Raw genomic sequence first — 27939 nt, forward strand, 5'->3', positions numbered from 1 at the left:
GTTGGATCCTGTGAATTGTGCGGAGGTTTTGTTTGATTTTACGTTAAAAAAGAAAGGCATGAAAAGCAGTTGCAATAAATGAACATATGACTCAAATCTGTTGCATGGCTTATTATTGTGAAGTCAGTTTGAATTTTTTTTTTAGCAAACATTCCACTGAACAAACTGACAAAGCAATGAGCTGGTGGTCCTACCTTGGCTTAGTATATTCGCACTGTAACTTTATGCATTGAGAACCCAATAACCACAGTTGCTCCTGATATGTAACCATTTGGATAAGCATGCTCTTTTCAGAAGAGGGAGGATGGACATTCCTCTGTGTTGACAAGAAACCAGACTCTCCTGTATTTACAACTCATAGTGCAAGTCCTGAAATCAAACCCTCACAGAGGTTTTCATATGAGCTCTAGTGAAAACGTGGAGACACACATGCAAACAATGCTTCTGTCCCATTATATGAAGGTAAACCATATAAGGGTGTTTGTTTCTCACAGTAAATCAAAAAGCTTTTAGATTTTATGCCACTCTCAACAGGGATGTAGAAAGAATTTTACAATTGAATCCAACAGAGTAACTGAGCATTTCTGAACTAATTTAGCCACTTTCAGATAAAAGAACAGCCAAAGTTGCTCTTTCTAAATTAAACTCTACATCAATATATAATATTTAATGAGGATTCATATTTAAGCATTCATGAGTTACAGGTCTTTGACTCAGATTACCCTAGCACCTAGTGGCCAGTCCAATACAGCTAGCATGCTCAATCAGAAACATGCAAAAGTGCAAAATATATGGTGATATGGGCATAAAGGGCTCATCATGAGTATAGCCATTTACTCATGCTTGTAGAATCTAAATGCCATTCGATGGGTACAACAAAAAATTAAGCATAAATTTTATCAATACAAAAGCAGAATGAAGAAATTATTTTTGACAAATTGCAATTGTTCATGAATGCCCCCAGTCCTCTTGCAGTAAAAGTAAGCATCCAAGGTGTGATGGCATTGTTAACTGATACATATGATGGTTCTTTCATGTCTCTAAGGACAATAGAGGTATTTTTGGTTAAAATATATAGACAAACTCCAAGTTCAGGAATAACTAGCAAAGATCAAGGGAAAAACAGCATGCTAAAGCAGAAATAATTCACACTACTGCACGTATGCATATGGGGGGAAAAAAAAAGCATTTTTGAATAACAGTGGCATTCACTTTCTCTTAATTATTTATTTTAAAATGAAGTAGTCTGTGCATAGAACTATTGTCATTTCTGATATTTGTCCAAGTCAACAGAATATTTCAGGTACTTCAAACATAGTTCCATGTATGATGCCAAGTTAATAGTAGGACACAAGCATACAACATGAATTTGGCTGATGGTTAGCAAATGCATAATTTGTAAGTTAAATGTTTTTCTGCATCTCTAGATATTGGAGGGTGTGACAAATGTTGATTTTAAAATTTAAAAAAAAGAAAAAAATTAAAGCATCAAAATAGGTCTGTTTTAGTACTTTCCTCTCTTTAAGGAGAGACATGACAGTCAATTTGGCTACATTAGCCCCATGTAGGTTAATGAAGTTACTGGAGTCCTTTGGAGTAATTTTGGTAATAAGTACCAACATCAAAATATTAGCCATATGCAAAAGTATACATCTTAGTAACTTTTACCAACATTACAGGTATGTAATAGCACAAAAAATTACTTTTTTCTGATTTTGAGTTTTTTTTAAACAATCTTCTGTTTAAATACTGCAAGTGTGATACTCATCATTACATATCCACAAATAAACGCTGCACTCATTTTCCCAAAATAGCAGTCTGGTCTCAAGAGAAAATGAATAATGGTAATACTAGGGGCCATGGAAATTTAATGCTCAAAAGGACTGGTGTTTCATGCTTGCTCAAGTGCTCTATTGATGTGATCAAATTTACATTTGATCATTACATTTTACACTACACTTTGGTAAAACAAAAATTAGATCGGAAACACTTTGCAGGTATACAGTTAGACTGGTATTTAAAAAACAAACAAACAAACAAAAAAAACCCCAAAACATTTTGTAGGTAGACAGTTGGAGTCTCTCTTGCCCTGCACAAGCTGAAACCACAAGTTTGTGGATGACTATCAATCACTCTTTGGCTGAATATTTTTAGATGTCAGATGTTTCTCAACCCAACAGTAACACTAATGTGTAAAAACCCACAGCAACACTGCTGCCTTACCCACTTGTGTCAGCAGCACCATGCCACTACGAGTGTCTGCACTGTGTTAAGAACTGTCTGCCATCCAAAGAGAAGTCAGCAGCAGTGCCGTGGTCAGAAAATGACTGCTTATGGATGAGACAGAACAGGGCTGAAAGACGGGCAACGGTCTGGAACGGTTTACCTATAAAAAGCACCTATAAGATGTGTGTACCTAATTAAAGAGGCCAGCGAGTATAGGGAAAAGGTAGGTGTTTCCCCCCAGTTTTCCTTTATGTTAGCATTCCCAGCTTGTGCATCACTTTGGAGGACATTAGTCAGCTAATATAGCAGTAGTGTGATTTATTGCCGTGGATAACAGCACAGCCAACATTGGTGTATTGATGAATGCAATACTGCAACCAATGAACAAAACGATGGCCTGACGTTCTGGGAACGGCGAAGAAAACTACTGCCCTGCTGCATAGGGCCAACTGATGGAGCTGCCGGAGAGTTGCATGTCTCGGATGAGGGTTTCAATAGGTGTCTTGCCCACTAGCCGCATGAAAAACAGCTGAGAGATGAGGCTGGCGGGCACTGCCCTGAGAGCAGGCAGGCGCAGCAGCAGACGGCCGAAGCGCTGGGGGTGCCCGGGATACTGCACGCGCTCATACTCTGTCAGTGCCACCTGAACCTTCTCCTGTAAGCTCTCCACGTGAGCTGGATCCGTCAGGCCGCATGCATCTGTGACCAAATAAACACAGTAGAAGAGGGAACAAATGACAGGTCAGAAATAACGGTAAAGTCAGACAGAATGTTAAGAGAGGTGTCCAAGGAAAGTTTGAAGGATTCCTCTAAATTGTTTTTTTTTAAAGTACGTAGACCCAATTTTACCGAACGGCCATCCTTAGCATATCATATGTCACACAAGAGTCTATGGCATTTCAGTAACTGGGAGGCAGTCGTTCATGTAGGAATGACGAAAGTTATAACCTTCACACTAGAACTAGAAGTCCTTGAGACATTATTTAGTCTTTAGGGCAATGTCCTGCATTACCAAAAAAGGTGCTGTAGCTTATATACAAATATGATTTGTCTTCTTTTAACATAAAAAAAAAAGAAAATAGGAAAAAGCAAATAAGTAGAAATGAAAGTCAAGGAGGTCACTTTTGTAACATGGGTAAGGCAACTTTTAAGCACTCAAAAGGTCTCAAATATGTTCAAAACCAATCCAGAGAAAATGGCTTATTTTTAGAGCCTCACTGTTTTTTGTTCAACTAATTTATAGACCTTCGTACATTTCCAAGTATAACAAGGAGATTAAGTTACGGTTAAACTAAACTGAAAAGGAAATAAATACCCTGAATTTGCTTTGCTTTTTAAGGACCTGGCATAATAGTCAAGATGAACACAGCCAGCATGTAGTTACAGAAACATCCAAACTCATGTTGTACCAAATTCAGCAGCACTGCCATGAGAACTTTCTCCTCTTGGGAGCACATCCTATGCCTTACAATTGAAAGCTGAGGTTGTCAGCTATCTTTTGGTTATATCGACTAAATCAAATGTGAGAAAGATCTTTAAATCACTTTTATGCATAAAGAAAATATCCCAGATCTCCTTCTAACCTACAGTGCTTCAAATAATAAAAGGAATAGAGTACACACAACAAAGGTGTCCTTGTTCTACTACATTGAACAATTAGTCTATTCAATAAAAACCTGCAGGTTGCTATTCTGTTCTTTGATCACAAAATACACAGGTATTTTGCAAAACTAATTATTCCCCTCGATACAAACAAAACTACCACATCTGGTTTCAGTGATTTGACTACACAGACTACATAGCTGAGGAATCTTGATAAGCTGCCCAGTCAGAGGTTCAGTTCTGCATCAGGCAGTGACTTGCAAATTCATGTTTTGCTTAATGTTTTGATTAACAATTCTTAGAATTTAATACATTTGTTAATTGAGTTTTCGACCAGCAATGTAAACTGCACTTAAATCGTTCTCCTGTGGAATGCTATCTTATTTTTGCTCATCTTGCATTAAAGTCTGTGCTCTTCAATAAAATGCTCCCAGACCGTGCTTCTTTCAAGTACTCAGGTAAGCCCATTAAATTTATTGCAGAAAACACTTTGGCACAAAGTATACACTGGTGAGCCAAAACATTATGAAAACCTTCAAGATCTCTGTGGTAGCCCTTTGGCACGTAAGACAAGACCTCTGTGGTACCAAAATGCTGGGAGATGGGCTCATTTGCAAACAAATGTAACAAATTTGTCTCACATTTTCTAGATTTAAATGTGCACTACCCAAGACTCCTCATGTATCCATATTTACACTATGGTTGTGTCAGGGATTTAGTCAGCAAGCAATGCCTTTTATAGGCCACACTGCTAGAAAATGCACCTTTTCCCCAAATCATTTCACCAAACCTAATTTCATTACACACCAACAATTGGCTATACTTATGCACATAAGCAACTAACAGATAAAAGCCACAAAGTCAATGGGATCTGGATAAAGCTCACCTGGTGAGAAGAGGGCAATGGCCTTAAGGCAGCTGTATTCTGCAGAGTCCACCTGTAGGCGGTTCAGCTTCTCCACCTGGTCCTGAAAGATGCGGACCTGGTCCATGAAAGACACCACACGCTCAGCTGACATGGGGGACGAATGGAAGCCGGCAGCGGCCAGCAACGGCGCTGTGTGCAGAGGCAAGCCAGATTGGGCAGCGTTCAGGATGAACAATTCGCTCCAGCTGAGACGCAGCAGGGCCACCTGCTCTGGAACGGGCAGCTCAGGGAAGTAGGGGATGGTGCGGGACCATTCAATGATGCTGAACAGGAGTCTGGCAGCCAGCTCACAGATGTTGTCGATGCCCATGCCGCCACTGCTGGTCCCCTGCTGGCCGTACTGGTGGCTATAGCGGCTGTTGGGGTAGGGCTCGGCCTGGAGGAGCTGTGAGATGAGCTCCGACACCGGCTGCCCGTTGTAGAACTCGCTCACTCCTCCAATGCTGCCGCCACCTATCGGCGTGGTGGATGGGCTGAGGCCAGCATGCGATGGGGGTATTCGACCACGCTGAACTGCTGCAGGAGGAAGGGAAGAGTGACTGTGAAAGTTGGGGCCAGAACAGTGTTGGATGACAGGACAGATGGGAGATGCAAAAGAAAATGAAGGGGGAAAAACCTTCTCTTCTAACATAAAAAAACAAACAAACAAAAAAAAACAAAACAAAATATCATTTAAAAATAACTGCTGTAATAAGCTCAAAACTTACAAACTTGTTGTTTTAGTTAAACTTATGCAAACTATATAATGCAGAAGAAAAAAAATTAAACCAACTTGAGCACCAACACTGTTAATGTCAATAAGTATATGGATTGGGCTTGGAAAATGTATGGATCTGGATGTCTGGTGAGATGAAGACACACCTTCTTTACGCATCCCCACCCGGAAGCACTTCTTTAAACGGCAGTACTGGCACTGATTTCTGTGATGTTGGTCAATCTGGCAGTCCCGGTTGGACCTGGAAATTAAAAACAATGAGTATAATTCAAAATAGAAATAAAATTGAAGCAATCAGAACACAGTGATATTAGTAGAATGAAGTAAATAAATAAATGTAAATGATTGTCTCCAGCATTATAGAGATAAATAATATTATTGTATTGCAACAGAGAATTAAAAGATATCAAATCTAAATTCTAGAAAAAAAAAACAGCATGTTAAACAAAATAAATAAACAATGATTTAATTTTCATTCATGTTCAGTTGCTCAGTGGTCAGATTTAAAATGTAACACCACAAATTTAACAACTGTTTCAGACACAAAAGTACTGGTTTAGCTTTCTTCTGGACAAGCTCATACACATTTCACTCTCTACCAGAAAACAGCTCACATGTACTGGAGGGTTTGTTTGCATAATTTCCAAGATAATAATAATAATTTGATAACATTGCTTATCGAGGCAAGATACTAATATCAGTGATTAGTCTCAGAAAGGGAAAACAAACCATTACCTGCAGGTGTAGGTCAGGTTGCGCCGAACGCTCCTCTTGAAGAAGCTCTTGCATCCTTCACATGTAAATACACCATAGTGTTTCCCGCTAGATTTATCACCGCACACCACACAGTCCACCACACAGCCTTTGTCGTCTTCTCCTGCCTCTATGTCGCTGCCACCGCCTTGTGGTGACCCATCATCCTCATCACCCCTAAGATAGCCCTTGTCTCCAAGTCCATTAGTATTCCCATTGGGATCTCCCCATCCCCCTCTCACCATGGCCATTGCTTAGTTATCAACAAAGCCACAGAGGGAATATGCACGAACTGCACCGTCAGGACAGGCGATACAGCTTGCTTAACAGCTCCTTTGGTGTGCGGTGCTCTAAATCCTCCGTAGGCATCTAGACCTGGAAATGGTCCACAACGTGACACAAAGGCTCCGTTCAGGATCCTGAACCAACTGTTCAGTCAGTCAATCAGTTCTTGCTTTGACTGGAAAAGGCTGCATGTGTGTGCTCTTTCTGGCCTTTGTTCATATTTACAAGCTTTTCGTTTTCAGCTGTACTCAACAGAACATGACCTGCAACAGAAAACTCTTTGTAAGTTTAAGATTGACATTATTTTACCTTTAAGATTCACACAAATCAGGGATAAGTGGTTTTAACCCCAGGACACTAAAATAACACCAATTCTTTCTGTATATGGCCCCGCCCCATTATTAGTCACCATGTTGGCAAGGACACAGCTAGGCGCATGTAAGGGCATATAAAAGAGAGGCTTACATTTAAGTCAGCTAATCAGACTTCAGACAGATATGAAGTTTCATATACACCATCAATCTTTGGCTTGTCCAAAATGTTGTGCATCCATCTATCCAGGTCTACTCAAACCACCTAACAATAAAAACAGAAAGGATAATTTACATTAAAAAAAAATACATAAAGGAAAGTAATTTAATTTGCTTTTCCAATTTCAGCTAAAGAGATTTACGTGAAATTGGCCAAAGCTTAGGTTTTTAAATTTGCTTTTAAACAGAGACTAGCATGTCCCTTTTGGCTCTACAGGTTAATTTGACAGACCATCTGGACTAAGTGACAGCCCAGAAAATATGCAGAAAATGTGACTTACTGCAGTCTCACTGCTGGACATTTAAAACATTAATCTACCAGCCACTGTGGAAACAAATTTTCATATTTTCTGAATGAAAAAACTGAATAGTCCTAATAGGTTATATGCAGCAGCCTGAAAATCAATCAATAAAATGCATTAGCTTTACTTTATAACAATCCATTAGGTCTATGTTACTACAAACTTTATAAAACAAATAAATAAAACAAAAAACAAAAAACAAACCCAAAACACAGTCCAATCTTGAATGCACTTCTAAGCAAATGTGTATAAACTGCATTCCTGGCAACCATTATAATCATAACTCTTCCCTGCTGACCAGCAGATCGACCAGCCACGCCCTCTCTAGGCATGTGCCCGTACCAGCATAATTGCAAGTATTCTCTTAACAAATCTACTGTAACACTATTTAGCCAGAAGTATGTGGTTATCTGGCCATCACACCTATATGAGCTTGCTGGACATCTCATTCCAAAGTCATGGGTGTTTAACATGGAGTTCCGTCAGAATATCAAATAGTGAAGTGTGATTCATGAGTCCAAAGCACAGGTTTCCACTGCTCCAGAGTCCAGCAGTGGAGAGCTTTATGTCACTCCAGCCAAAGCTTGGCTTTGTGCATAGTGATCTTAGGCTTATGTGCAACTGCTTGGCCATGGAAACCCATTTCATGAAGCTCTCTACACAGTTCTTGTGCTAATGTTGCTTCCTGGAATAATTTGGATCTCTGCAGTGAGTGATACAAGAGAACAGGCGTTTTATGTGCTTTATTTCTTGGTGGCCAAATACAGAAAATGTAGAGCTAGAACATAGCCTATATAAATATACAAGTGAAAATTACATCTGTCCTAACTAACTAATCTATTTACTACATTTACCATGCTTTCTGTTGGTACATATAATCCTTGCACAGCCGTGCTACACTTTTTGTATTCCTTTACAGTGATTTTGAGCAGGGTTACTAATGCAAAAGTAGCCTACTGATCCTGTTAAGGCTATGACAATAAAGAGACTGAGACTTTTGCATACTGCCTATGCTTTGGCAAACACTGATACGGTAGTGTCTTTGCTTTTGCTACTTAAAAACATCATGCAGAAATCAATAGATTTTGCTTAAAAGATGATTTTGAAATCTCAAATAGTACCCAAAAAAAAAAAAAAAATTGCACTGGAGGGCACTGCAGCCCAAAAACACCTTTTCTTCTACAAGTCTGTTTACTCCTTGCATTGACATGCAATTCTGGTCTTCACATCATGTTTGCATTCCATTTGGCCACATGAATATCCAGGGGTATCCAGGTGTAAATATCCATGAATATCCAGGTGTGGATTTTGACCAAGTTTAATACAAGTGTAAACGGAATGCGTTTTCAATATCCGCATACAATTACATAAATGAAAATATGTCTGCAGAGTGCTGGCAGATGAGATGTAATACAACATGGAGAATTGCAAGGTGGAGTATCCAGAAATCCAGTGCATAACTGCACTCTGGGCTGACGAAAGTGTCCAAGTGAAGCTGGACGGATGGAAGGATGAGACATCATTGCCTGCATTAATTGTCCTTTGACAGCATATAATATTTGACATTTTTATTACTAATTACATTTATTACCATTAAATTTTTAATAAATTACTATTTAACACAGTAATATTGGTAGGAATTGTTAAAACCCCCCGTTTACAATATGAAGTAATACTGGAATGGACATGTGTTGGTGTGCTTTTTATGCAGGAGAATAAAATTGGATCTCCTCTGGTCACGCTAGGGGTGGCCATATCCGAGTATATCTAGATATGATCCAAAAAAGAAACACGTAATGCAAGATGTAAACAGGTCCTGCATTTTTCTGAAAAACGCATTCTTGTTCAACTATAATGACCAATGTCACTATGACTCCCTACCTAGCTAGAAAATAACCTGATACAACTCTGTCTGAGAAAGGTTAGCTTATTAAAGTGACTGAAAAATCTGCAGTGCGTTACTCCAAAAGAAACTGGTCGTGTGCTCAGAAGCGGATAGTTTTCATCCGATAGCGCCTCCAGCCGCAACGATCAGAAACAAGCTCGCGCTTGCGATGCTATGTGAATTTTTAGGTAATTTTAGAACCGGTTTATCGTAGGTCAAACTCTTCCACTTTGCTTACTTATAGGTCATGTTTGCCTAAGAAACAGAGCGTGCGCTTATTGGGCATGGTGTTATTGCATTTATAAGTAGAACAAGTTTATTGATCCGTTGTTTACTGTTTCCAAACAAGCTATATAATTATTAACGTCTTCAGTATCCTATATTCCATCTTAACCAAGGGCTATTCGGTAAATGGCTAGTACGCTTTAAAACAAAGAGACGTTTAGGTTGTTTGCTCTGGTTTTATAGCTGTAATCCGAACGCAAAGCAGGACCATGACCTCAAATGACAACGGTCACACACCCACAAAGGCAAACTTGAAGATACAACATCGAAAGCTTAATCTCTGCAAATGCACAGACCTCTTAGTGTAATACGCTGGACTGAACATCCGGTTCGCTACATCTGACCTGAGAATCAAATCAATAAGATAAGCAGCCACCATATCCATCAGGGGAAAAAAAATCAAGCTAGCTAGCTAACGACAATGCTCGGGGCGCTCAATAACTCAAGAAGTCAGGTGAGAGAAAATCCCGTCCCGATTGCGATCATGTTCCCCGAGCACTCCCTCATCGCACGGATTCTTAATTGGGTCAGCGTGCTAATAATTTCTGTATAAGGAGGTACGCAGCGGTTTGTGCCAGACCTATGTTAGCTAGCTAGCTAGCTAGCTAGCTAGCTATTTATTACTGTGCCTACGTCGACAGCAGTTGGCTTGCTGTTTTGTAAATATCCCGCGGTCGTTCAAGGATAGCCACTCAGTAGCTAGCAGGTTACTGCTTGTCCACCATCCATGTTAGATAACTAGCTAGCTAGCGATAGCCAACCCGTTGTTGTGACTGCATTGTTAACCCACGATATCCCAATCGCTCAACTGTCGAAAATGCAACGATATCCTAGCGGCTACACGTACTGACAGTATATGTGTATGTATAATGAGAAAGTCCTAACATTTTAATGGAAAATAATAGCAATTAGCTAGCTAGTGTCTTATTTCTGTTGATGAGAGGAAGTGTGGTCTTCCCTTAACTATTGCAAAAAGTCATTCTAGATCTCTCAAATAGTTGTTATTAACTGGCCAAAATCGACCCAGCTCACTCTGCAGGATATGGGAATATGCTTGCTATTGATTTTAAATAAGCAACGTATCTAGCTATCTTACCTAGCGAGTCTTCTATCATTTTGTAAAAGATGCTTTAGCCAGATATCCAGCGCGGCCTAACCAGTAGACTGAGTAGCGGAGCTATGACTAAAAGGGAAATGCTATTTTGAAGTTTAAGTGACCTTAAACTCATAGCTCTGAACAGAAGTGCATTTCACAAGAAAATTCAACTTTCCGCGAAACGATTTCTTATGCTTACCTTCGAAAGCTGAAACTGGTCCAACGTTCAACAAGCAATACAGTTTGGTGCTCGCGCCTCCTCGCGTGCCTGGAAGGGAAGTCGAATATAACTACGGTGGCCCGTACGCCAATACTAGCAAATCGTGGGGGGAGGGGAGTGGTGGTGGAAATGACACAAGTACAAATACTCTAAAAGAGGAGGACATTGAAAAATACAGAAGAATACAGAGGAAAAAGACAACTAGCAAGTCATTATATATTACGGGACAGCATACAGTTCTTTGGGGCACCAGCATATACAAGACAACACACATCCCTGTGGGGCTCTATAGTGTACAGGACAGCACATAGCCCAGGGGTGCTCCAGCATTTACAGGACATCCCATAGCTCTGGGAGGCTCCAGCGTTAGAGTTGGATGAGCAGGATGACATGTTCTGGACCCTGACAGTGTCATCCTGTTACTCAAAAGGTCAAGAGCTATATTGCATTATAAAAATGAGAATACTACAATTATAGAATAATTGTCCTACTGCCACAAGTTAATAAAAAAGGTTTGTGCTTTCCTTTCTCCTGGTAACCAATGTTCCCATTCCCAATGTATGTTCTGACCAATGCCCATTGAACTAGTCAGCTCTTAAGTTCAGCAACTTTCCAAACCTATATACTTGAGAGGATTAATGCATTGGACTGTGATAAACCCGGTTAGGAAGGCCTTGAAGGTACGAACAGAAATCAAGGTGCTTGGTTTGCAGATTATTCTCAGGTGGTAATCATGATGTAATGCATTCACTTTCCCATCCCAAAGTCACTAATTCTAAAAACCACTAGTTTCAAGTTAGCCCAGCTGCAGAGCACCTATTGTATGTTTTTGAATGTATCTGTGTAACTAAGTTATGCTACTTATGCCATGTGTGGGAAAACTGTTCCACTGCATAACATATGGAAAACATATTTGTAAGATATACAATGGAATGTTAACATATTTCGGTATGTAATTGTTAACTATAGAGTAATCTTGCCCATTAATACAGAAGTCTTTAAAGATTTTTCATTCATAACTGAACGCTTATGCATTTGCTTTTCTCTTTATGCGCTGATATTTTTTTACATTCCATTTATCGTTTTCTTTTCTTCTCTCTCCTTCTTTTCTTGACCTCCTCCCTTGTTTTTTTGTTCCTCCCCCATCCTCTGTCAACCACCCCTCCCCCCCACCCCTATAATTCGGTCTGTCTCTCGCCCTCATTTTCGTTTTCATTCTTTCTTACTGTGTGTACTGTAGTCACACATCTTCTATGGTTCCTGGTTTTCCAGCTTCTGAGAGAAGACAGGGATTTTGCATTTGCATGTTTATTTTTAATCATTATAAAGCTTCAGGCGCTGTTGCAACCATGGAGCTAAGCAGAAAAGAAGTGCCCCTTTATGTGAGTATAAATGTATATGTGTGTGTGTGTGTGTGTGTGTGTGTGTGTGTGTTCATGTGGGCACTGTTCATGTGTTTGTGTGTCTCAGGGTCAGGCAAGAGTCTTCGCTTTGATCCCCTTAGTAATGGAAGATGAGGAGGTTTTTGTGGTTATAGAAGGATCCAGTCTTCTTCATGTTCTCCCAACTAAAGTTCACTCCATTCTGTACTTCATTGCTCCAGGTAACTCCATGTTATTCCTGTCCTTTGTTTGTCTCTCTTAATCCCTATTTTCAGGTTCTCCATGGCAAACATTAACTTATTAAATTATCAGAGTACCCTTCAAAAAATTATATATTTTTTGCTGTTGTTTGTCTGATCTGGCATGTTATTGTTTGAACTTTTTCGTCATTTTTTGGTCATCATTCCAAAGCTTTCATTTTATTTTATTTTTTTAATAGAAATCTTCAAATCTTGATTTCAAACAAAGGGCTTTTAATTTCAGTGTCATTTGAACTAAATGAAAGTGGCAGTATGATTCATGCCATTCTCTAATGGCAAAATAAAATCACCCACTGAGACTCAAAATATGTTCATGTATATTTTACACTATGACCATATTTAAATATATAAACACATTTAAATATATAAAATATTATCCTATGCGCGCGCGCGTGTGTGTGTGTGAATGAGTGTGTGTGAATATAGCCATAGTGTAAATATTTTTGCTATTAGAGGGCAATGTGCCTCATTTTACAGTTGAGTGCCTTTTTGTTTCATTAATGTTCAATCCATGTGCAATTTGTTAGTGAAGTGCATAGACTATTTACTTATCTACAATATATTGACTCTGTCATATGAGGAATTAATGTGTGTTTGTGTGCTTGTGTGTGTATATATGTGTTCATGCATGCATACAGGCCATAATCAACAGGAGACAGTTTGTGTGAAAGCATACACACATATCAAAGGTGTGGTGAGGTATGTGGGCATGTCATTTCTGACATACGTGGAAGATGATGCACAGGAACTGGCTGAGTACCTGGTAACCCATAGTAACTGCCTCAGCACAACTGAATACAGGGATCTGATTCGTCAGTATGGTTTGAGTAACTGCAGCACCCAAACGCAAATGGATCAGCGTGTCACACTTGCTTTGGCGAACCTACAAACCCCTTATGATCTACTCAGCCAGTCAGCACAAGGTGTGTGTGTGTATGGCTATAAGTGAACCCACTTATATTCCTCTATATTCCTGTGTGTGTTCCTCTATATTCCTGTGTGTGTGTGTGTGTGTGTGTGTGTGTGTGTGTGTGTGTGTGTGTGTGTGTGATCTGATTTGTTCTGGATTCTGCTTCACATCCAAATGACACAAATTTCCGGAAATGAGGAGCAGAATTCTAAACTCAGTATTTTAACTGAATTAGGTCACTGCGGTAACCAGAGGCAAGACAGGATACTCTAATTACAGTGTTTTGTGATTGAAGGGTTGGTTTATAGATATAGAGAGTTAGAGTTTCTGTGTAATATACAGGTGTGTTATATTAATTTCTCTTTCTTCTTTCATTGTTTCTTCTCTCTCTCTCTCTCTCTCTCTCTCTCTCTCTCTCTCTTCACTCTCTCTTTCACTCTCTCTCACTCTCTGTATGTGTGTGTATGTGTGTGTGTGTGTGTTCATGTAGAGTCTCTCTTGCATCTTTGTGTGAGGTTGGGCTTTGTACGTGTCTTAGAGTTCCTCCTCTGTCAGCCTGGTGCTCTGATGGTCATAAGCTCACCCAATCAGGAAGGAGACACACCGCTAGAACTTGCCCGGCAGACCAAACAGCATGATCTATTAAGGCTTCTCACCCAGTAGAAAGATTTTTATTTCTCTTTCTTATATGACTTTTCTACATTTGGTGAATGTTATCATGCTGGCAGTTATTTAATAATAATTTGCTCAATGTGTGCGTGTGATTGCTCAAAAAGCCACAGCAAGCATAGGTAGCTTTACATTTTACATTTTATAGATCTATGGGATGTAAACTCTGCTATATTTACATTTCTTCCCTTTTCTTTAATTTTCTGTCTCTCTCAGTCCTCCTAATCCACTAGCTACACCCCTGGCAGGGGTTTCTCAGGTGTGGATAGGTCGCTCTCATCTCCTCAAGTATAACCATTCTCTTGGAGTCATGTCACTGTCAGTGTGCATTTCCCACTATGTGTACTCCATTCATCACATGCAGTCAACCATCTTACTACTAAGAGACTGTATAAGGGACTCTTCCCTACTGCACAAGGTAATCTTAGCTTCATCCAGATTTTAATGATTTAGACTAAAAATGACTTTAGGAAAGGACTGTTTTGTATAGTGGTGTAAGCAGGAACTGATTTAAATGTGGGATAATAAAAGTCTAAATGAAATCGCTGTGATAAATTAAATTGAGAAGTGTAGTGCAATACCAGACACTACTAGAAGCTGTTGTAGCATTTGGAATATGTCACTTCATTTATTTATTTATGGAGGTTCCATTGTTTTTGACTTCTTTATGTGACCAAACTTCAATCAGTAGTGCAGATAGTTGTCTATGGCTTCCAGACAGAGATGGAAAAAATCCATGGTACTGCTTTGTTAATTATGTTTCTCACCATAGCAGCCAATAAAATGTGATTAATGGGCATGTTCATTTGATGCCTGAGACTTTGACCTTTAATGAACATCATTGTAGTGCAATTACTATGTAAAACAATTTTACTTTACACGTACAGTATCAGATGCACTATATGCATGTTTTGTAAACATTTGTAACTGTCATAAAATATTTCAGGTGTGGTTCCTGCCTATCACTGTCAATGGTTTATGTGTGTGTGTGTACACTCTCAGATTGAAGAACTTGGTGCCAGTAAAGTGAACAGGCCAGATCAGGACACTTTAGTATCACCTTTAGGTTTGTGCTTCAAATTCCCTAGAGTTCAAATCTGTGAATATTACTTAAGTGGGCAAAGATTCCTGATTTGAAATATCAAAAATAGAATATGAAAAAATGTCAGTGTCTAGAATTACTGTTTTTTATTTTTGCTTATATCAGACATATAAATCATGCTAAATGGACCATCCACTTACATAATGAGACTTATATCTGTGTTGCATATATGAGCCAATTTTAAATCTCATTCTGCCAAGAATTTGTATTTCATTTTCTATTTTTCAAGTTTTCTATAGCAGAAATCAAACTAGCATCTAACTGCTATGTACAGTATTGGCATTTGGCTATTTGGACTGAAGATGCCTGTATACAATCTGACTACCTTTTTAGAAGTTCAGTATAGTGCAAGTATAAACAATGAATAAGAATCATTAAAGCTAATTAATCATCAGACAATTTAATTTTCTGCATCTACTGTGGAAAAATGAAGTCGGGAGTTATTGTAGTTACTTTGTGGTTCAAAAAATGTCATTGCTATCCATATCATCTGACTCAGACTCTCCTATCTTCCTAATAATACAAGCTATACATACTTGTCTCATGTTCATATAGGATTCACAGATTCAAATCAAAATTTGTGTACAGCCCTAATCACAAGAGAAGCAGTGTTGTATAAATTAATGTGATTTGTGTGTTTCCACTGTTTATGTGTCCTTTACACTCTGCCCTCTTCAATCTAGATGAACCACATTCAACACATGCAGTCGCACCATACAACGTGAGTGGAAATATACATTTTCTGTTGGTTGTGTTATAATCTTCATCTCTGATTTTTAGGGAACTGGATCACTGTGCAGTCAATTCAACTCAATTCAATTCAGTAAGCTTTATTGGCATGACCATATGCATTAACAGTATTGCCAAAGCAGCATTACAATAAACAACATGAATGAACCTTTGAATTAAGTAAATTAAGAATTCTGTTATAATAATGCATTTGAAAATACCTGTAATTGGTAATAAATAATCACTGAAAGAATTGAAAGGAAAGAAGTGAAAAGAATAGAAAAAAATAATAATAAAGATGGGAAAAAATTAATAATTAGATAATTACATAAGCTGGGAGATACAGCCTGCATGTGTGTGTAAGTGTGTTTGTATGTGTGTGTGTCTGTGTGTGTATCCCCCATATTATAGCAGGCAGATATATATTACCCAGTTAAAGCGCTAAAGCGCTGCTTTCTTTCTTTTCTCCCAATAGAATGGGCAGTTTGTCAGTTTTGGATAGAGACTTAAAGATGGGGTGTGTCATCTCAAATTTTGTGAAGTACTGTATTTAGTTGAATGTTTCACACTCAGTCAGAAAGTGCAGCTCTGTCTCTACAGTGTCTTTGTTACACTGCTGGCAGACTCTCTGGTCTCTGGGCAGCCATAATTTCTTATATCAGGCGATCTGGTTAGGCAGGTTGTGTTCACGGAATCTGGACTTTGTAATCGTGGTTCTGTGTTTAATTTTAGTCTGATTGTTTGTATTTCAGACTGGTCCTGATATGGAACAGTATTAGTGTTTGTTAATGAACTCAGTGTCAGGACCAGCTGTGTGTCAATTACTCTCTTCCAGTAACCAGTCAATTACTCTCTTCCCTAAAAAGCACTTCTGCATTAAACAGTTATTGCTCTTTTGTGTTTTTGCAGTTTTGAAATTGTTCAAATTCCAGCCAACATTCAAGCACTGTCAAAACTGAGATACTATCAATGCACAGTTAGACCTGCTTGAAAAAATAATCTAATAATCAAATAATAATCACATCTAATAATACTACATTTCAATGCTGAATTGTTTATCAGTTTTTATTGTCTTCTCTCTTATTTTTCCCCAAATGTTTTTTTATTTTTATTTTTTTATTTTATTTATTTTTTTTATTTATTTTTTGTTGTCAGGTATGGTTAAGCAGTTCAAGTGCTGATGAAGATGAAGAACTTCTATTATCTCTAAACTCTGGTAAATTCTTTAATTTTACAGCTACATATTTACTACTCTCATTTGCTACAAAAATATATTTACTACTGGAAAACATGCCTTTAAAATTTTATAAAATTACTATGAAAGACCTTTATAACTTGTGTTCCACAAGTTATGATTTACCTTGAACTTGAGCATTACAAGTTTTGATTCTTTTCACACACACACACACTGATTATGGTTATTATGGTTTTATGATAGGGCGCATTGTTTTAATGACAACTTCAAGACAGTTATTTTCTGTCATTTATTTTTTCTTAAAACATTAAATTAATTATGTAGTTACAAAATAAGTATATTTTGTAAAACAAGTGGTTGGTGATATTTTAAAGTAAAAGTGAAAAATAAACTATCTTATATTTCCCCTGAAATTCATTTCAGATGAAGACCACCCAACAATACTTTATCACATCAAGTTTTACTTGCTTTTTAATACAGCCAATCTGAAAACTGTGCAAAATTTGCAAGCATGTAGCACTACTTTCAAAAAGTACCAAATGGATGTAACAGCACAAAACTTGGAAACATTTACATTACCTGAGATCTTCAAAATGTACCAAATGCATGTAAAAGCTGTTAAATTTGACTATATGTTTCCCACAATTTATAAACCATCACAAGTCATAAATAAATTAGCCTTAAGTAATTCTCAGGAGAAACATTTTATTTCAATTCTAACTGTAATAATTGTAAGGTTTTTTTTAATTGCTAGAATAATTTCTCAACATAATAAGCCATTGTTACTTAAATTTGATTTAAAACATTATAACCTGGTTTCACCATGTATTTAATTGTTTTAATAGGTGGATCAGATAATCATTCTAATTTGAGTATCAGCTCTCCTGTTGGATTCAGTGAAATCTTAGAATCCAGTGTGGGAAGCATACGTGCTGATGAAGAACAGGTAAAATTACATTACAATGCGAATTCTAACATGAAAGTTATAAGAATAGTAATTGTAAAAATTAGAGAAAATATATCCTAGTATGTAATTCAAAGCATACACATGGTTGAAAGCATGCCAAATCAATGGTCACCTGCCTAACAACAATTTTGTGGTTACTCACAAAACTCAGTCACTGGTCGAAGAAGGTATGTTTGAGGCACATGAAAATAACAGGTGTAAATAATCATCTATCTTGGCTGTTGACTTGTACTCAGATCATTTCCTTCTGACAAAAACTGGCCTAAAGGTTGGACAACTGACAGTCCAATGTGGTATTGGTGCTGAGAGAGGCATAAAATAATGCACACCATTTACACCATGAACAATGAACAAATGGGACTTTACAGAATTCTACTTTGTGTTGACAGTTTGCGAAGGAAGTAAAAAACTGAATACAAGTATTGGAAGAAAAAAAATTAGCAGTAGATTTTTTCAGCATGACAATATCTGGTACCACAAGGCAAGGATTCAATGATGTTTCTCCAAACAGCTCAGTGAAATGCACGGAACACATTTAAGGGATATGGTTGGACCTTAGAAGTCAGGGTTATGTTCAAGGGTTAAATCAACACAAATATTGGAGCAAGCATGCTGCTGTGTGATGAAGTTGACACATTTTTCTGCCCATATCAAAGGTCTGATGTGCAAAAGACCACTGAGAGTCACTTCACATTAAACACATTTGTACTAAATATTCACCATGTATGTAACAACCCTTTAATACACTGTTTCTTATTATGCATATACAGAGTACAAATGCATCGGTACACAGGGTTCAATTGTAATTTATGGTACAATTACATATGTAACACTGATGGTGTATAAGTATAGTGAAAACATTTGCTTTTATTGGTAGTGATAAAATATGCTGTAATGTTCAGTGAGAATTTAATATTTTGCTCCCAGGAACCCTGCTCCGAGTCTGACTCAACTGCCAGCAGCCAATCAGGAATGCTGGTTTGCAGTGCAACAGGTGGGTGTGTGTATTTTTGTTTTCTATAATGAAGTATATTGTAGTACTTTGTCTTATTCTTTAGAATGCTCCATATTTTCCCAAACCTGAAGGAACGTTTAAGAAGAGTGATGTGAGGAGCATTATTATTTAACTGTATTGCTTTGTTGTATTTTTACTGTTATTGTGTGATTTTTGTTGATCTACTTTTTGAGTTTTCAGTTTCAGTTAAAACTATTTTTAATTCTGTCTACATTTTTAGAGTTTTCTCCAACCAGTTTTAAAGAAATAATTATAATCAATGAAAGGTATGAACTTTCTCTACCTGGAATTTTCACTCTCATCACACATACAGACAATAGACTAACAGGTGACACACACACACACACACACACACACACACACACATACACACACACATACACAAATATATATACATATCTATGGTTCAAATTATCATTCGTCTCATATTTCAGCAAGAAGAATAATGAAGAACTCAATGCAGAGGAGGAAGAATATGCCATTTCATCTCATGCGGAAATGGAAAAGCCCAAAGCACGTCTTAGCTTCCTAAGAGAACAAATGGTGTACACGAAAATCAAAATAAAATTTTCTTAAAAGCCAAATTTAGCCTGTCGAACCATAAACTTGGTCTCCTGTGTGCATTGTAGCTAAATTGCAATTCTTTACCTAACAAAACTTCCACAAAACTGTTACTGTGAATAATGACAGGGAAAATACAGCATAACCCAGGGCTTACTAGCAGAGGCTCCACCCTGCACCTACCTGCTCACCTGAACATTCTGTTTCTCCACCCTGACAGGTGTACCACACACCCCTTATCAAAGGATGTCAACGGTGCGCAAGTAAGTGGATTTAATGTTCAAGAAGTGTGAGTGTGTGTGTGTTTGGGTGTGTGTGTGTGTAATGTAATGACTGTATTTGGTTTTTTTACAGATTCCTTCATAACTACTCACAAGACCTGTGGTGACATGGCTCCTGTATGTTGTAAGGTGAGAGTAGATACATTTCAAATTTGCCCTCATTTCACTGATGTCATGACTCTTAGCTTTTCTTTACTTTGCTTTCTCCTCACCAGGTTCCCCTGAAGACCACCAGTTGTTCTATCCTACTTTGTGAGTGAGCCATTCACACTGCTCCATCCTGATTACGTGACTTTTAATTGATTTCACTGTACTCCACCCTAACCTTGTGTTAGAAATAGCCAAACCTGTCTATTATGACAGGTTTCGCTGTAACATTGAGCATTAAGGAGGCGGATGCGTGGGCGGAGAAGAGCGAGATTGGGGCAAATCCAGAGTCAGAGATGTAGTCACAGTCAAGGGTGAAATTACCAAGGAGAGTCCAGAAATACATAATAAACACAAACACATGGCAACAGAAAAGGGAAGCAGATTATAACAAACAGACTACAATAAACAAATGAGAATTAATACATGGCTAGGAAACGCAAAGGCATGGATTAACACAAACTCGACAGAGGCATGGAATAACACAGAGGCTTTGAGTCTCTCTCTCACACACACACACACACACACACACACACACACACACACACACACACACACACACACACAGGCCAGGATTAACAAACAGGCTTCGATTCACAAAAAGATGCTGGATTTACAATAAAAAGCCCCAAGAATTAACTAACACAGGTCTTAAATACATGATCTAATGAGCACTAAACAAGAAACAGGTGCAAATCATAAGGGGCAGAGAGAACAAAACTAAGAAACGGAACAACAACAAGGAAGCAAAACAAAACAAAAACATGAGACAAGGAAACCATGGAGACATGGACACTAGGAGGGTTACCAATCATGACATTCACATTACACACATTAGTTTAAACACATTAGGTTAAATTACATTACTAGGTAGTGTTCAGAAACACTAATGAAATAATCAAGAATAAAGAAAACAAGATTACTACATATATTAAGGCTTCAAATGACTTCCTTTTCAGTTATATCTTTTATTTCTCCTAAATTGAAGTAATAATGTCTCTGCACTGTTAATTCTCTTTATAAAAAAGAAATATTTTTGTCGCCATATGATGGTAAACATCAAGCACTTGACACTGTATGCACACAAACAACACAGGAATCTCCTAAAATATCATATATAATCTGTAATGATATCTTGAGTCTGACATCATGCAGGTTTATATTTTAAACATAAAATGAGTGTGTGCATGTTTGTGTAAAACAAACCTTATGTAGCACCATGGAGAATAATGCTTTATAAAATGGTTAAGTTTACCATGTATTATTACATAGATTTGAAGATATATTTTGAACAAAATAGTGCCAATTTCCTGATTTACTTTTTTTTAACCTGTTTCAGTTTTTCACATTCTTATTGCAACTATGTGTGTATGTGCATTTGTGTGTGTGTGTGTGTGTGTGTGTGTGTGTGTGACTTCAGAAATGGAATTTCTTAAAGCAGCTGCTCTTTGTGGAAATACAGAAAAATGTGTCATGTGTTATGCTTTGGCAGTCAGAGCTTCTGCATCTTGAAACATACTGGATAATTTCTGTTTCTGGCAGATGTCATGTGCCATACTGGTGTAATGTAATAATGAGGTGGGCGAAGCAAAATATTTGGTGCACTCTCCTCTTCAGCTTCATCCCACAGTTTCAGTGAACTCAGTAGCCAGCCCAGTTTCCTTATAAGAAATACATTCATTTCCTTCTTAAAAAAAAAATTCATTTGTGTTTTGTGACAAACAGCATGACAACAATGATGTCAACATATTTCACATTCTACAAAAACAAAAGCTAAACATCATATTCAGTTATACTTGCAGTTACCCTCTATCGCTAGTTATTAAACATAAAAATAATCAATGTGACAAGATTAAAATTTCCTACATTTGCTATAGGTGTATTTTGAGGTGTTTGGCTCTGCTTTGAGGGTTGTCAGACACAGCAGACATACCACATACTGCTTCTCTACCACATACTGCTTCTCTTTAAGATCTCTGATCTTTTTCCTTTCTTTTCTGTGTCTGCTTTGGCATCTCTGACTCACATATTGAGGAGTGGAAAAGGGAAAAGGAAGTGATGGAGAAAAGGAAACAGCTTTGATGAAGTTGGGCAGGCCATGAAAGAGAACAGAATTTTGTTTTGGTTCCCTTCAAATTGTTTTTGGACTATGCAGCTGTTAGGACAGTCATGTGGACATGACAGCCAATGGGATGTAAGAGTTTGTGCAATTATTGTGATCTCATCATGTGATGATCTATATTCTCTTTCACTCAGGTTCATCAAGCCACAGTTCTCCATCTCTGCTTGTCAACAGCCACAACAACTTTGGGCGACATAGGTGTGTGTGTGTGTGTGTGTGTGTGTGTGTGTGTGTGTGTGTGTGTGTGTGTGTGTGTGTGTGTGTGTGTGTGTGTGTGTGTGTGTGTTTGTGTGTGTATGTGTATCACCTGCAGAATGAACTGTTACTGGGTCACTTATTTAGGTAATAGATTACAGACCTTCAAGGCTTAACCAACAAGAGAGTAAATGCTACACTATTCGGTATTCATGAATGGGACAAATTATGTCTCTGATGTTTGTATGTTTGCTGTAGGAGGCGAAGTAACAGTGAGGGGCGTGGTCATGAGAACACTATGAAGAAAACATGGTCTCTAATTGGAGAGTCGCTGACAAACCTTTCTACAACTTGCAAATTGGCTCAAAGCACAGGTGAGAAGGTCATATTTTGGTTACGAATGCACAATCACATAATAGACATCTATGTGAAATGCAGTATGTGACAAATTGAAATTACATTGCATAAGTATATTTTTACTGCATATCACTCCACTAGGTTTCACAAACCTCTGCAGTTTAGGAATCTCCATTGTTGTGGGTATTGGACGTTAATAGTTCAATCCCTGTTTTTTGGCTCTGCATTCCACATTGGATCTGAAATGAAACAATACATGGCTTTGTGTTTTGCTTTATTTCAGAGACATGCCATTTCATCAACATTATTACTGTTTGGGCAGCACTTCATCCTTCAGCAAGATAAAATCCTAAAGCAAACATTAAACCTTACAGTAATTATTTGCTGAAGGATAAATATGAAGGATAGTAATAGTTCTCAAATACTTTTCTTTGTGAATAGGGTACATGTTTAGGGCATGCTCTAAGAGTTTACATTAGGATGTTAAAGGGAATGTCTTAAAGAAATGCAAAGCTGACTGATGCAGCTAGTGGAGAATTGTGGGTATTGAAGCAGTGAATGATCTTTTGGAAAGCATTGCACGTAAACACATCTATTTATGGAATAACATGAATTTTCACTTTTTCTCTTTTTTTAAACGAGTTTCATATTTTTTAAATAAATCCTTATGTGTGAACATTCAAATAATGTTTTGCCAAAATTTCTGTCATTCCACAGCTTCTGCACCACTAGATTACACAGCAGCATCATGGACAGCTGTGGTGGATATACAGTTCACTAACACACTGAACACACAGGAAGTCAAGAAACAGGAAGTTATCTATGGTCAGTTACCTTACATAATACATAATATCCAAGATAATATTCCTGGCCAATTTGGAAATTATTTAATTATATAAATAACTATCAAATATTATTATTGCACCTATGTTGAATAACTGAAATGTTAGTACTTATTGTAGGGTATTATTTATTACTGCAGTTATCATTTTCTGAGACAGAGCTTACATGTGTTTTGCACTTCTAGGTATCAGCATTGATATTCTAATTCAATGGTATCTTGAACTGTAACATACTGTACTGGCTAGAATACACTCTATGAGTAAATGACAAAGCACTTTTGTATGCCACTCTGGATAAGAACATCTGCTTAATGCTGTAAATGTAAATGTAATACACAGATGTATTCTTGGTCATAGACCTACTGAGCCTGGAATAGCAGTGTCTGAATTGTTTTATTTGGCTTCTTAGTATTACTTTTCTACTAGGATACTACAAAAAAATGTCAATGTCAATGGCATAGAGACCCTATTCATTAACTGAAAAGAGACAACGCTTACAACCTACTGGCACTGTGCAGACACTGTCACCTGCAAACTTTCAATGCTTGATGAAATTAATAAATGCTTCTGAAGAGGGTAGACAAGTAAAGTAAAGAGGTACTAGTAAAGAGCCTGCACCTTTTGATCTAAGCAGATGTATTGGATTGTAATGCACTAAGAGTTCTCTAAGGTACTGTCGGGCAAGACCATTCAGTACTTTGCAGGTTATTAGAAGTATTTTATAATCAATACAAAATTTTACTTGTATTTTCTTAAGAAAATGTGTGGGCAGTGAGTCTAGTAAGCAAGTTTTGAGCGCGAGATCAGAGATGTAAGTTCTGGCTCTTGGATTGTTGTGTAAAGGATTCTAGAGTTATTTTTGGCTTCGTTGTTCTGATCTCTAAGTAGCTGCCTGATATCATGTTAATGCTCTTAAATGTTATCTCTAATGTGCTTAATTTTCTTATTAAAGAAATTCATGAACTCATTACTACTATGTGATGTTATATTCTGAGCATTGGTGTCAGTTTTATTCTTAGTTAGATATGCAATTGTACTAAAAAGAAATCTAGGATTATTTTTGTTATTTTCTATTAGGGTTGAGAGATGTAATAAGTGCTTTTCTATACTTGAAATGACTCTCCTTCCAGGCAAGATGGAAGACTACAAGCTTAGTGTGGCACCATTTACATTCTATTTTTCGAGTGTTTTGTTTTAAATTGCGAATGTGATCATTATCTGTCAGGTAATACCATTTTTGCCACATTAGAATACATTTACCACCTTGAGGTACTCCATTTACCATAGCAAGGTTTACCATAGCATGTTGCTGTTGAACAGTTAATTGAACTTCCAGTAAGCAGTATTTTACTAGTCAGATATTATGGTCAAAAGCATACTGGTCAAAAATGTATTTTTAGGCTCGTTTTATGTCAGTGTTTTTTTTGTTGTTGTTGTTGTTTTTTTGTCTGACCTATGATAGTTTTGTGTTTTACAGAGTTGATGCAGACAGAATTTCATCATGTTCAGACTCTCACAGTCATGATTGAGGTTTTGAGGCGTGGTTTATTGGAAGAAGTGCAGCTTGAAGAGGATGTGATTGGCCAGATTTTCCCAAACTTGGATGAGCTAATCAAACTCCACCGAAATTTCCTCACTGCCATGGAGATGCGGCAGCAGGATTCCACCACTTCTGAAAACCACAGGAACTATGTCATCCAAAGAATTGGTGATGTGCTGTTGCAGCAAGTGGGTGTGGCTTAAACAACAGTTTTGCAGTTGAATAACAAATATAAATATTGATTGATCTTTACCAACACATGCTTAATGTGTGTGTGTGTGTGTGTGTGTGTGTGTGTGTGTGTGTGTGTGTGTGTGTGTGTGTGTGTGTGTGTGTGTATATAGTTCTCAGGTCTTCTTGGAACTCATTTAACAGAGCTTTATGGAGATTTCTGCAGTAGACATTCAGAAGCACTCAAAGTTTATAAGCAACTACAGCAGAGCAACAGAAAGCTACAGGTTTTTCTCAGAGTGAGTTCATCAGATGCACACTTGCACTTCAGCTGTTCCAGAGTGACACCTAGCTTTTGTAACTTATTTGTTTCATGTCATGTCTGACCAATAGGGTATAATGTGAAATTCTGAGCATGTCAAGTAAGTAGTGTGGAAACCTGTGTGCCTTTGTATAGAGAACTTGTTGGGTTGCAACCATGCCCCTTTTTCTCTACCATTCAGTGTGTAGTGATCTGATTAGCAAATTGGTAAAGAAATAACAAGTCAGTAACCAATTAGCAAATTAAGGGTACCTTAGCTGTCAGTCAAAACCTGGTCCGCCCCTCCCATGCAGCCATATTACTTAGTGTCTCTAAACTTGCACTTTAGACCGAAAAGAGATGTTTTCAATGTTGTATTACAGTTGACATCAAAACCATAATTAAAGGTGCAAAAGATTCTGCAAAAGACCTTTATGATAACTACTGACAGCCAAAGTACATTTGCTACTGATGACACATAGCTCTCTTACTCAGAGAGTTGGATTTATACCTTCTCTGCCTTCTCTACCTGCATGGCCAAAAGAAAAGCTCACACACTCTAATATTTAGTTGGACCGCCTTTAGCTTTGATTATGGCATGCATTCGCTGTGGCGTAATTTCCACAAGCTTCTGCAATGTCACAACATTTATTTCTGTCCAGAGTTGCATTAATTTTCCCCCAAGATCTTGTATTGATGATGGGAGATTTGGACCACTGCACAAAGTGTTCTCCAGCGCATCCCAAAAATTCTCAGTGGGGTTCAGGTCTGGACTCTGTGGTGGCCAATCCATGTGTGAAAATGGTGTCTAATGCTCTCTGAACCACTCTTTCACAATTTGAGCCTGATGGATCCTGGCATTGTCATCTTGGAATATGCCCGTGTCATCAGGGAAGAAAAAATCTATTGATGGAATAACCTGGTTGTTCAGTATATTCAGCTGACCTCATTCTTTGGGCACATAACATTGCTGAACCTAGACCTGACCAACTGCAGCAACCCCATGTCATAGCACCGCTCCCACAGGCTTGTACGGTAGGTAGTAGGCATGATGTGTGCATCACTTCAGCTGCCTCTTTTCTTACCCTGATGTGCCCATCACTATGGAACAGGGTAAGTGTGGACTCATCAGACCACATGACCTTCTTCCATTGCTCCAGAGTCCAGTCCTTATGCTCCCTATGTAAGGTAGGCTCAAACCCAGGTCAGCTAGGTGATGACACTGACAGCCTACTGGGTGAGCAACCACACTCTAATGATGGTGGGCCAGTGTGCACAACAGTTAGATCTTGGGTCAGGAAAAATAAAAGGAAAAACTAAACGCCATGCTGAGCATGGAAAAAAGGGAAAACAAAGGACACCACAGGAAGATTGGCAACCCCGATGCACTGGGGAAAACCAAACTAAAACTTCCCAAACAAAACCAGAAACCGGGGAAGAACTTTAATGGCTAAGGGAAGCTTCAGGAGAGAGACAGACTCGAGAGGGGAAAACTGGAGAGGGCAGGGGATATGTAAAAACACCGACACCCTCGCAGGGAAGAAATGAGGTGTAGCACAAGGGCTCACAGGCCTCAATACCTTAAGTTACCGGCTAGGAGCTTGGTTAAAAACTTTAGCATAGACCCAGCACTGAATGACTGGGTCACTGGGCTTTTATAGCTCTAGCCCAGCTGTTGGGCATCAAGCCTGATTAGTAGTGTGGTTGACTCGAGGCCTCCCTCTGGTAGCCGGAGGGGGCCTCAGCCTGGTGCCAACCCTTACACTCTAGCAAATTGAAGCAGTTTTTGATGGTTAGCCTCACTGATAAGTGGCTGTTTAATCCAAATCCTTTGAGTTCCCTTCGCATTGTGCATGTGGAAATGCTCTTACTTTCACTATTAAACATATCCCTGAGTTCTACTGTTGTTTTTCTACGATTTGATTACACAACACATTTAAGTGATTGCTGATCATGATCATTCAAGATTTTTTTCTGACCACATTCATTCCTGGAAAATGATGTTTGCCCACTGTCCTTCCACTTTTTAATAATGTGTTGGACAGTTCTTAACCCAATTTTAGTAGTTTCAGCAATCTCCTTAGATGTTTTCTCTGCTTGATGCATGCCAATAATTTGACCCTTCTGAAACAGATTAACATAATTTCCACGACAACAGGATGTGTCTTTTGACATGGTTTTTTAACAAAGGAGAAGGTACTCACTGCATCAATTAGGGTTAAATAACTTGTTGCCAGCTGAAACATAATCACCCATGCAGTAATTATCCAAAGGGAAACTCTTACTTATTTGCTTAGTTAAATCCAGGTGGTGACCTTTTTTTTTTTGGCCAGGCAGTGTATTATCTTAACATTCTATGTGGCTAC

The 27939-nt window shown here is 38.1% G+C and overlaps 2 protein-coding genes across 13 annotated transcripts in view; one reads left to right on the forward strand and one right to left on the reverse strand.

Moving 5' to 3' along the window:
- Nucleotides 1-10890, reverse strand: nr2f6a (nuclear receptor subfamily 2, group F, member 6a). 3 transcript variants are annotated; one of them, XM_027030666.3, is made up of 6 exons: nt 10807-10890; nt 6975-7085; nt 6207-6772; nt 5618-5712; nt 4715-5269; nt 1-2925 (listed from the first exon to the last, which is right to left on the reverse strand). In XM_027030666.3, the coding sequence occupies exons 3-6, from the start codon at nt 6473-6475 to the stop codon at nt 2651-2653; spliced, it is 1194 nt and encodes a 397-aa protein (XP_026886467.1). In that variant the 5' UTR covers nt 6476-6772; nt 6975-7085; nt 10807-10890; the 3' UTR covers nt 1-2650. The 3 variants fall into 3 exon arrangements, with proteins under 3 accessions (XP_026886467.1, XP_026886460.1, XP_081578884.1); XM_027030659.3 differs by having other exon boundaries at nt 4715-5272; XM_081722758.1 differs by having other exon boundaries at nt 4715-5380.
- Nucleotides 8883-27939, forward strand: part of LOC113590512 (rho guanine nucleotide exchange factor 28) — a 26265-nt gene continuing 7208 nt past the window's right edge. For 5 of the 10 annotated variants that reach the window (XM_081722750.1, XM_081722755.1, XM_081722756.1 and 2 more), the window contains exons 1-21: nt 8885-11339; nt 12068-12209; nt 12298-12430; nt 13108-13392; nt 13870-14038; nt 14265-14466; nt 15051-15114; nt 15834-15871; nt 17035-17095; nt 17920-18020; nt 18969-19035; nt 19277-19322; nt 19491-19569; nt 19838-19880; nt 19972-20027; nt 20114-20150; nt 22302-22365; nt 22621-22736; nt 23437-23544; nt 25039-25289; nt 25446-25571. In XM_081722750.1, coding sequence (XP_081578876.1) covers nt 12081-12209; nt 12298-12430; nt 13108-13392; nt 13870-14038; nt 14265-14466; nt 15051-15114; nt 15834-15871; nt 17035-17095; nt 17920-18020; nt 18969-19035; nt 19277-19322; nt 19491-19569; nt 19838-19880; nt 19972-20027; nt 20114-20150; nt 22302-22365; nt 22621-22736; nt 23437-23544; nt 25039-25289; nt 25446-25571 — 2175 coding nt within the window. In that variant the 5' untranslated portion in view covers nt 8885-11339; nt 12068-12080. Of the gene's footprint in view, nt 11340-12067; nt 12210-12297; nt 12431-13107; nt 13393-13869; nt 14039-14264; nt 14467-15050; nt 15115-15833; nt 15872-17034; nt 17096-17919; nt 18021-18968; nt 19036-19276; nt 19323-19490; nt 19570-19837; nt 19881-19971; nt 20028-20113; nt 20151-22301; nt 22366-22620; nt 22737-23436; nt 23545-25038; nt 25290-25445; nt 25572-27939 lie in introns of all 10 variants that reach the window. The other 5 variants (XR_014125825.1, XR_014125827.1, XM_081722757.1 and 2 more) reach the window with 4 other exon arrangements.

Source organism: Electrophorus electricus, chromosome 11, assembly GCF_041902795.1.
Source record: "Electrophorus electricus isolate QZ-2024a chromosome 11, ASM4190279v1, whole genome shotgun sequence".
In the NCBI taxonomy this organism is placed as follows: Eukaryota; Metazoa; Chordata; class Actinopteri; order Gymnotiformes; family Gymnotidae; genus Electrophorus; species Electrophorus electricus.